Here is a 10,213-nt window from a genome sequence, read left to right as displayed (position 1 = left end):
GCGCGTACACGCATGCACTTCAAATTAACGGAGTTAATCATCAGTAACCACATGGTATGTGTGGTTATCAACTTCATGTTTGAAATGATGAAATTGAGCTATGATGCTTGAAGTGATTAGATTAGATAATACTTTAAAAAAATCAAAAAAAAAAACGATCATCAGTAGTGGCCCCTGGGCGCGCAGGTGTCCGGCTTGAAGGAGAGCGGTCTGGCGGCGTACACGACGTTCTCGTACCCCTTACCGGACCACCGCTTGCCCTCGTGGCGGAGCGGCGCGCCCTCGATGCCGTAGTTGACGTTGGTGAGGTCGTCGCACTTGCGGTCCGGCGACGCGAGCAGGCGCACGAAGCAGGCCTTGGCGGGGTCCCCCTTGTAGTAGTCGGCCTTCTCGGCGACGTCGAACTCGGCGAGGAAGTAGCCATTGCCGTCGGCGACGGGCGTCCGCGACTCCATGACGCGGTTCTTGGCGTCGCGGCAGGTGACCGTCACCTTTGCCCCCGGCAGCGGCGTCGCGCCGTCCAGGCACCACGAGTTCCGGTGCGTGCAGCTCTGGCAGTACACCATGCCCTCCACCTTCAGCATCACCTTGTCGCACTTGGCAGCCGGTGCAGGCGTCGGCGAGGGGGTCTGGCTGTAGCCGTGGGCGCTGGCGCCGGTGGCGGCGACGAGGGCCACGAGGACGACGGCGAGGGGGAGGCAGGCCGCCATTGCTGGAAGGGAAGACTGGTACTCCGTGCGTGCGTGCTAGATCGATGGAGATGATCGCAGCTGGCTTTGGCTGTGTGGGAATGGCGGGAGGCGTCGGGTTCATATATGGACGCGGCAAGGTGACCAGGTGAGGGGCCAGGGAGAGTATTAAAATGGTGCAGACGTGCGGCCATGTAGGTGGCCGGCCGGCCGGCAATGGCCTACGTGGGATCCAGTTTGTCTCTCAGATTGTCGGTCTTGGAACAATGGAGATTACGTTGGTACAAAATCATTGCACACGATCGGGTAATGATTGGTGTGTGTGGCGTTCGATCGGCAGCAAAGATTTCAGATTGCGTGCGTGGTGATCACTTTGTTTTCAATGGAGATTTCGATATATTATTAAATGGGTATGATCAAGGACCTAAGTACATAGCATGTAGGCAAATCGAACATCATGGAGGCATGGTATCAAGGAACAAACGACAACTCTTGCTACGGTAGCCAGGAGGCATGCATGCACCCAGCAGAAACTCATAGAAGGTTTATTTTTGTGGATAACTCACACAAGTAATTAAAATATTTTTGCGGCAAATATAATTTAGATGAACTGCCACAAAATAGTCCTTCGATCTTAAAAAAACATAACAAAATAGTACTCCCTCTGTTCCATAATGGAGTTCGGATAGATTTTTTGAAAAGTCAAACTTTGCAAACTTTGATCAAGTTTATATAGAAAACTATTTTACAATATCAAATATATAAAATATGAAACTACTTATTATAATGAATCTAATAATATATGCTTGGCATTCTAGCTGTAAATGTTTTTCTCCAAAAACTTGGTCAAAGATTGTAGGGTTTGACTTTTCAAAAAATCTATATGCACTACATTATGGAACGGATGGAGTACTATCTTTTTAGAACTAATATCCCAGTTTAGGTGGCAGTATGTAATATGTTTCCTACTGTTTGTTTGATTTCATGCGTAGTGGGGTACGTAGCATGCTTCTAATTGGTTAGACTTTAAGCTTTCGTGATGTAATAAAGCGATTCTAATAAGTACATGTTGTATGCACACATGGCAGAGGCAGAGGCGAGGGTAATGCAATCTTCCATTTTCTAAGAAAACAGTGTGTTTAAGAGGAACCCTAGCCACCAAAAAGCAATCTCATTTTCATCACCCGTGTTTATGCCGGTTTCTCTCGCCTTTTGCGGTAGTTCTGACACCTAGAGGCGACGAAACCACTGATCAAGTTGGAGTGCAACTTTTATTTCTGTTTTAGTATCAGGATCGTGGCAGAGATGTTTTGACCATGAAAGCATGTTGCATGGAACAAAAGTCTCGAGAGTCGTGGTAACAATTGCCACCAAGGAGCATGTGGTGATTTGGTCCTACAGATTGACCCCGACCCGACCAACGATCTATATTAGCAGATGGCGGCAACAATGGTGTCTAGTATGCATTGATTGAAGGTACCCCTCTTCCATTTCTTTAGCGCTCATGTCTTCTCCCTGAGAGATTGATGGTGAAGCATGCTTCAACAACTCCCCTTCCAAGAGATGCGTCCTCGGTCACAATCGCCCAATGATCTTAGATTTTTTACCTATTGGGTGGGCGATTGTGGGTCTTTTCAAAACCGTTGAGCTAATTTAGTTTTTGGCTTTTGGCATGTTTCGTCTTATATTGTTTATTCGCTAACAGTATGGTGGGATGCAAAAAATGCACAATATGAAAACTAGAGACACTGACTTCAAAGAACCCTAATTTAACTTTTAGTCATGGATTTTTATCCTTGGTACTTTGTATTTGTCTGTTTAATCTAGACTCCTCCTAAATAAACCCACAACTTTGATAGTTTCCTCTTTCATGCGAAAATCCATCGTGAAGTTGCATCAATCCTATTCATTAATGCATGTCATGTCAAAAAATGCCTTTTGACTCCATTAAAAGAACGTAGAATGCGTCTTTTCAAAATAATGTTTCAAATTAGCTGTAATTTTCTTAATTTTTCCATAAAAAATGAAATGCTACGACTGACCCAGGGTTGCTGAATTATGTTGTGTTTATTTTATGATATGTTGTACAAAACGAGTCATAAAAGTGACGGCTTTGTTTTATATAGTGTTCTCTGAGGGTATTTTCTTAGTTTAATCCCTGCTTTCGCCTATTCACTAACATATATTTATCGGAAATAAAGAAACCTTGTATTCTTCCTTGATTTTAAGGATCAAACACTTCTGAAAGGATATAAATCCATATTTGGATCATTGAGGAGGAAATGGACCCCTTTGGAAAAGTGCATTTGACGTCAACACGAGACAAGACAACGTGTGGTGCGAACGACCTACTCGTACCAGTGGTCATACTAGGTGTCGCCACATTCCCCTCGTCTACACTAACAACGTTCGTAATTGGGAAACACACAACAAAGCGACAAAGGGGGCAGAACCAAAGCCAGAGCAGAGGAAAGAGAGATCCGAAGGATAATTGCTTCACTTAGATCCATTCTGGGTTCCTCTGTGGCGCGACCCTCCATTCCACCATCTACAACACCGTCATTATAGAGACATTCCAACTCGTAAGGCTAGAATTTGTAAATTCTATTTGTATTTTGACTCGGATATCACAATCTTGTTAATCATTCATCTTATGATGGAAAATCATGGTAATTTCGAGATGATTCCCTTCTATTTGTTCTATGCGTCTGGTTGTTATTTATCTCTCGCTCTTGATATATATTTGTGGCCTTACTTTTATTACTGATTACTAGGTTAATTATTCATGGCGTCCGCAATGATTGTTATCCAATTTAAGGGCCCAAGCAACAAGATCTAGAGACCTACATGGCTAAGCACCTATTAGACAACGAGTCCACGACCTCGGGTGACAAATGTTGATATCAGCGAGCAATGAAGTCAATATGAGGAGCACAAGAAGGCACGGTGCCAAAAGCATTGGTCCGTTTTAACGACCTTAACTGTTGAACTGACCATTGGTGATGGAGTGACGGTAATGTGAGGTGGGACAATAGAGTTAAACAAACCCGCCGGGAGAAGTTTGGCTATTCAAGGGTTACATGTCTACCAAACTTTAATATAGACGGCACCATTACATTAACATTGCACAAGACACATTCATTATTCACCATGAACCAAACCTCTTCGTTCCTAACTTCTCTATTGCATGACCACTATTTACTTTCCGTTATCCAGTTTCATGTTACTTACTTACAGCTCTTAATCAAGTTCCATTATTATATACCACAATTATTCTTCCATCATCACTATCATAATTCTTGAATGTACCAAACTAGACAATTCACTTGAGGCTAGCGGCACCTCGAGTGCGACCGAGACACTCACAATGACGCTCCCATGTGCTGTTTGTTGAAAACGAGACACAAACTGGGATAATACTTTCATGAAAGTGTGCTTCAACCAATCATGTCCACTTGTAGGTCGACATCAATTAGTATTTAAAAAGATTTATCAAACAATAGGTAAAATATTTTAAAAAGATTGGACGGTTATATCCACCATAATGCTAAATGTGGACTAAGAAAAAATATCATGAAAAGAGTAGCTTCACATGTCAAAATAAAATGGACCGGGCCAAAAGCTGCACCGACGAACTAAGTAGTGGGCTTCATGGAATCCCTTGTCAGAAGTCATACTTAGTCCAGATGCAGTTAGGGCAATCGAGTCAAACACAATCCATTATTTATAAAAATATTCGACCCATGTTTGCAAGATTCCCTTCTTTGTAATTGCGACTGCTTTGTAACCGATGTCGTTTCCACTAGTTTTGAAAAGAACCCTCTGTGGATCGGATTTTCCTTTTTATGTTTCTTTTTTGCCCCTTTTACCTTTTTCACATGCTTTTCATGTTCTATTTTTCCTTTTCTTTTTTACATTGTTTATTAGTTTGTGTAATTCGTCATTTTAAAACCAGGAACATTTTTCTAAAACTAGGGAAACAAATTCAAATTCATGAGCATTTTTGAAATTTGAGAGCATTTTTGAAATTCGTCATCATTTTTGAAAATTACGATTTACCACGGTTTACCATCTATTGAATTTGGGGGGGGGGGGGGGGGGGATTTGCCACGGTTTACCTTGCACTTTGACAATTTGTCACTGGTTACATTGTAGTAATTGGCTTTAGCCACTCTTCACATTGGACTTGGACGTTTGCCCTCTTACAGGTGGGGCCCGCTTGAAATCCCGGTTTTACACCTGGCCAGCTCTCTGCTCTTCCTCGAAGCGACACACCGGCGGACGGCGGGGGCTCCCTCCCGGCGACAGCGACGGTGAGTCTCTTCTCCCCTGCTCATCCCCATGTCCCACGGCCGACCTAGGGTTAGATTTAAGAGGTCGCCGCCACCGCTGCCCTAGGCCGTCTCCTGCGTCCTCGACCTGGCCGTCTCCCAAGTGCACAACCTGGCCGCTGCCCCTAGCCGTCTCCTGCGTCCACAACCTGGCCCTGCCCCTGGCTTTCTGCTGCTTGCTTGCTACTGTTCGATGCTTCCTTTGCTGCTAACATACATTGCCCGATTTTGGTGCAGACCATGAAAGCTAGGGTTCATCACTGCACATTTGGGGAATTTCGTGTGAAGGACTACTTCTTCAGTCAACATATACAAATGACATAACAGTAACTAGTTTTGGGCATGTATCATCAAATACATTCGAAAGAATTGTTTTTGAGGCAAAAAGGGCAAACAATCATAGTCAAATGTAAAGATGGCAAAAAGGCAATAGCAATGTAACTAGTGGCAAATTGTCAAAATGCAAAGTAAATCGTGGCAAAAAATAAAAATTCTCCACTGAATTCTGTATGAAATTCGTGATAGCCAAGAACTCCACATTCGTGCATCTATGCGTCCTCTGAAAATATATTTTATGAACCTATCACTTCCTGACGGGGATGTGTATTTACACTGCTCTTAATTTGAACTGTATGCATTAGTTCTTTATTGTCCGGTATGTATTCCTCTTAAAATATCTCATTTTCCACTTGCACTGTTAATGCTCGTGGCATATAATGTGAAGTTGTGCTCTGTTTTCATCAATACATTTTTTTCCTGAACAAGCAAGAGCTTTACGTGTTGATTCATTACGTGGGTGTGTGTGTGGGGGGGGGGGGGGGGGGGGGGGGACTATCAAATCTTTTAAGATAATAAAGTGCTTACAAACCAAATGTGAAGTTTATGTGTGGTGAGATCATAGTGAGGGTAAGTGTACCATTAGACTCGTTTCTACTGATCAAATATGAAAATGTGTGTTGCTCGTCGAAGTGCACGAACAACCTTGCATAGTTAGTTTGACACAGCCATAATCATCTCAAGTCTATTTGCTGACATAGTATGCTCCCAAATAGAAAAATATTTATATGATTCTTGTTAGCTCAAAGTATGTTACTAGTTTTTTTCCTCAAAACGTCATTGCCTCTGATGGTCAGGTCGAGCTCAGCCCAGCCTATCATACGGGCCTTGTTCTCAGCAGCCACAGACGTTCCCTAAGAAAACAGGCAAGCCCGCCAAGAAATTGATCGAGGACCGGGGTCGCGAAGGGAAACGGGGCGAGCGGTCGATCGGGATGGAGGCTGCGGTGCGGAAGATGCAGCAGCGGGTGAGGAAGGCACGGGAGGAGACGGAGCGATGGGATGACCTCAACTCCCGCCTCCTGTCCCAGTTCTCCAATGCCGCCGCCATCATCACCCGCCTTCCGGTACCTTTCATTCTCCTCAGATCCTTCCTTGCGCTTATCTGTGTCCTACTTGTACACAGCAGCTTCAGTGATGTGCTTTGCATGCTCAATTTCGCAGCTGTAATGGGGTTTGACAGATCTAGTAAATGTGCTGCACGGTTCACAGTAAGGTGGTTACAGTAGCAAATTTTATTGGTTTCAGTTAAAGAACAGACCAAAATTTAGGAATAGTGATCCCTGATACTGCTGCTAATATGCAAGCTAGGGTGCTCATTTAATGTTAGTGACTAGTGGCTACCTAGCTGCATTGTGATGTTGGATTCTCATGTATCTGGAGGATTCAAAATCTTACTCTGTGTCATGTGTTGACAAGGTACTTGGAGATGCTAAAAATTATGGTGTCCTGCGGTGTGTGCCCAACTTCAGGGAGGATCTCTTGGGGGTGCAGATGGAGAGCCTGGAGCTCATATTTGTTTCAATGAGGGAGGCTCTGTAAGCTGCTGTCACTGTTGTTGCAACCGCTTTTGGTTTGGTCCAACTCTAGAAGCATATATGCAACGGAATTGTTTCGAGTTGGTGTTACAATGTTGCTGCATTTTTTTTCAGGGAGGAGTTCAGTGGCATTGCCAAAGGTTTGAGCAAGGTACTGCATGATACTAATCAGATGGTGAGGGGTGGATTGGCACTCACTGCGAAACAGTTGCAGTTACAAGTGGGAATTTTGCCAACTATTGCGGATTGCTTGGGTGGGCTACAAACGCTGTCTGACATGCACCAGGCTGAGTAAGAACCAAGTGAAATACCTTCACCAGATCTGCTCTTTTTTTAGAACATCCTCTTTTTTCTTTTAAATAATATGAAGCTGACTCATTTGACTGTCGCGCTACCATCTCATATATGGGAAACTCACCTGCTTTCACCAGTACTGTCTCTCTTGTACATTTTGTTTTTGCTGGTGTCATATGTTTAAGATGCTATTTGCCTTCTTTTCTGACAGTTCATTGATATGCATCTTACTCTTTTTATCATAGCAGAAGCTACTTCTTTACTGATAATACATTGATATGCCAGGTATGCGCTAAAATCATCAATCATCTCTTTGTTGACATGGAAAAGCAGGCAAGTTGGAATTTATGACCACTAAATTCTCTTTTGATCTCCTTAGATTTGTTTCCGATAATTCTGTATCACTGTTAGTTTACCTAATACTAATCCCCCTCCCGTCCCTTAAAACCAGCAGTTAGCCAAACCTTGATTCTTATATTTCTTCATTTACTTTTGGTGCCCTTTCTTTTGCAGTTCAAGTGATATCGCTGCAATGCGTCAACTCTTGGTAGACCAACCAAACATACCGAAAGATGAAGGTAAGAAATGAAACAATAAAACTGAAGATATGGTTTTTAGTAATGGTTTGATCTGATGCTATTTCACTCTATCTTCCTCATTTTGCAGTGCAATCTGTCTTCGACATTATATTTGCAGATGAAATTTGCTAAGTTGAGCATGCATCCTACTATCGGGAGTCCTATTGCCAAGACATGTTGAAGCAACTGTATTTTGATCTACTCCCTCCGTTCATAAATATAAGATTTATGTTTTTTTTGTGAATCAGATATATATAAACACATTTTAGTGTCTGTGTTCACTCATTTCAGTTTGTATGTAGTCCATATTGAAATATCCAAAACATCATATACTCCCTCTGTTCCTAAATATAAGTCTTTTTAGACATTTCCAATGGAATACAACATACGGATGTATGTAGACATATTTTAGAGTGTACATTCATTCATTTTGCTCCGTATGTAGTCACTTGTTGCAATCTCTAGAAAGACTTATATTTAGGAACAGAGGGAGTATTTGTGAACGGAGGGAGTACTTTCTTATCTGAACAAAGCATGAAAGAGGCTGCAGTTTCAGGTTTAATGGTCCCAATTGCTATAGCACCGTGACAAAGCTGGAATTAATTTACAGAACCGTTTAGCTTGTAAACCTTCAAGCTGGGTGAAAGAGAAACCGCGCATAAATAATTCAGATGGGATGCAAATCAACACTCACCGTCTGAGTTCAAGTTGTCTCCAAATTCCACTAAAAAAAAAAATCTAATATCGGCCATGTGTTTATAGAGTGGATGCTCATCGTTTCTGGTCACATTTTCTGTTCGACCATGATATATTGATATGTGCCAACCGTTATAGGAATATAAAGAGAAATTACCAAATGACGCGCGTGAGGCTGAGACATGTTAGTTGAGGCTGCCGGTGTAAATTCCTTAGGTGTGGAATTGAGGTCTTCAATTGAGGTCTTCAATTGAGATTAGGCCGATCTCCCCCATCCTCTTTATAACAGTAAGCTCCTTAGTTTTAAAAGGCCCACATTCAATTGAGGTCTTCAATTGAGATTAGGCCATCCGATTTTGACCGGGTCAATAATTTCTCAAAGTTTACCCATTCAGTTCTTTTATACTATATACTATGCTCCTTAATTTTTAATGTCTCACAATTAATTGATGTCTTCAATTTAGAATTGGTTCAACTCGATTTTTACTAGGTCAACACACTAAGCTCCCTAATTTTTAAGACCTCGCAATCAATTGAGGTCTCAAATTATAATTGGTTCACCCGATTTTAACCAGGTCAACAATTTCTCAAGGCTCTCTCATTCATTTATTTTTATATTATACACTATGTTTCCTAATTTTTAAGGCATCACAATTAATTGATGTCTTCAATTTAGATTTGGGTCACACGATTTTGACCGAGTCAACAATTTCTTGAGGAGCTCTCGCATTCAATTATTTTAATTCACTATGCTCCCTAATTTTGAAGCCCTTTCATTTGATTGAGGTATTCAATTTTAGATTTGGTTTACTATTTTGATCGGGCCAATGATTTTTCAAATCGATTAGCAGCAACCGGTCTATAGAAACATATCAATCTCGCGCAACCACCCGCCACATAGGAAAAAGAAACACCATCACCTGGTACTGTAGCACCAATATAGTACATGCAGCTACTGACATAGAAATTTCCGCACATAAATTTGGGTTTATTAACGGATAACACAGAATCACACCACGAAAGGCCCACCAAATCACCATGTTATAAAAAACATACTCCATCATCTCCCTACCCCGCCGAACTAAATATTCCATCAATTCCAAAATATAAGAGGTATAGTTTTTTGAAAAGTAAATTCCTTTAACTTTGACCAAGTTTAGAGCCGAAAATATCGGCATCCACAATATTAAACAAAGTAATATGGAAATTCATTGTCATGATGAATCTAATTATATCGATTTGATGTTATGGATTTTGATCTATTTAACTACAAATTTGATCAAACTTAAAAAGATTTGACTTTTCAAAAAAGTAATAACATAGTGGATTTTTTTAAGATACCCAACAACATCAACGGTGCAGCAAAGCGCGTCCAACCCTTCTAGTATATGTAATGCCAACCTCCTCCATCCCCCATATCCGTAATGCCAACCTCCTCCATCTAAAGAAGAAAGTTATCAGGCCCCAACTGCATGACAGGTAGTGGTGGAGAAAGAAGTTATGAGGTGAGAGGGAACCAACATGGACAAAAAATCAATTCGGTTAAAGCCATGTGGAGTGTAGGCTGGGAAATTTAGAGTCCTTTGATACGTCTCCAATGTATCTATAATTTTTGATTATTCCATGCTATTATATTATCTGTTTTGATGTTTAATGGGCTTTATTATACACTTTTATATTATTTTTGGGACTAACCTACTAACCAAAGGCCCAGTGCAAATTGTTGTTTTTTTCCTATTTCAGTGTTTCGCA

At 41.6% G+C, this 10,213-nt stretch overlaps 1 protein-coding gene across 1 annotated transcript; it reads left to right on the top strand.

Moving 5' to 3' along the window:
• The first annotated feature begins 4,896 nt into the window (after positions 1-4,896).
• On the top strand, positions 4,897-8,169 carry LOC123074091 (uncharacterized protein At5g43822). The gene is made up of 7 exons (XM_044497033.1): positions 4,897-5,002; positions 6,154-6,422; positions 6,775-6,893; positions 7,008-7,184; positions 7,473-7,520; positions 7,701-7,765; positions 7,854-8,169. Exons 2-7 carry the CDS (start codon positions 6,291-6,293, stop codon positions 7,895-7,897), a joined length of 585 nt encoding a protein of 194 aa, XP_044352968.1. The 5' UTR covers positions 4,897-5,002; positions 6,154-6,290; the 3' UTR covers positions 7,898-8,169.
• The last annotated feature ends 2,044 nt before the right edge of the window (positions 8,170-10,213 follow it).

This window comes from Triticum aestivum, chromosome 3D, assembly GCF_018294505.1.
Source record: "Triticum aestivum cultivar Chinese Spring chromosome 3D, IWGSC CS RefSeq v2.1, whole genome shotgun sequence".
Lineage (NCBI taxonomy): Eukaryota > Viridiplantae > Streptophyta > Magnoliopsida > Poales > Poaceae > Triticum > Triticum aestivum.
The sequence above is the reverse complement of the archived record's forward strand: the minus strand, read 5'-3'. Positions and strand labels throughout refer to the sequence as shown.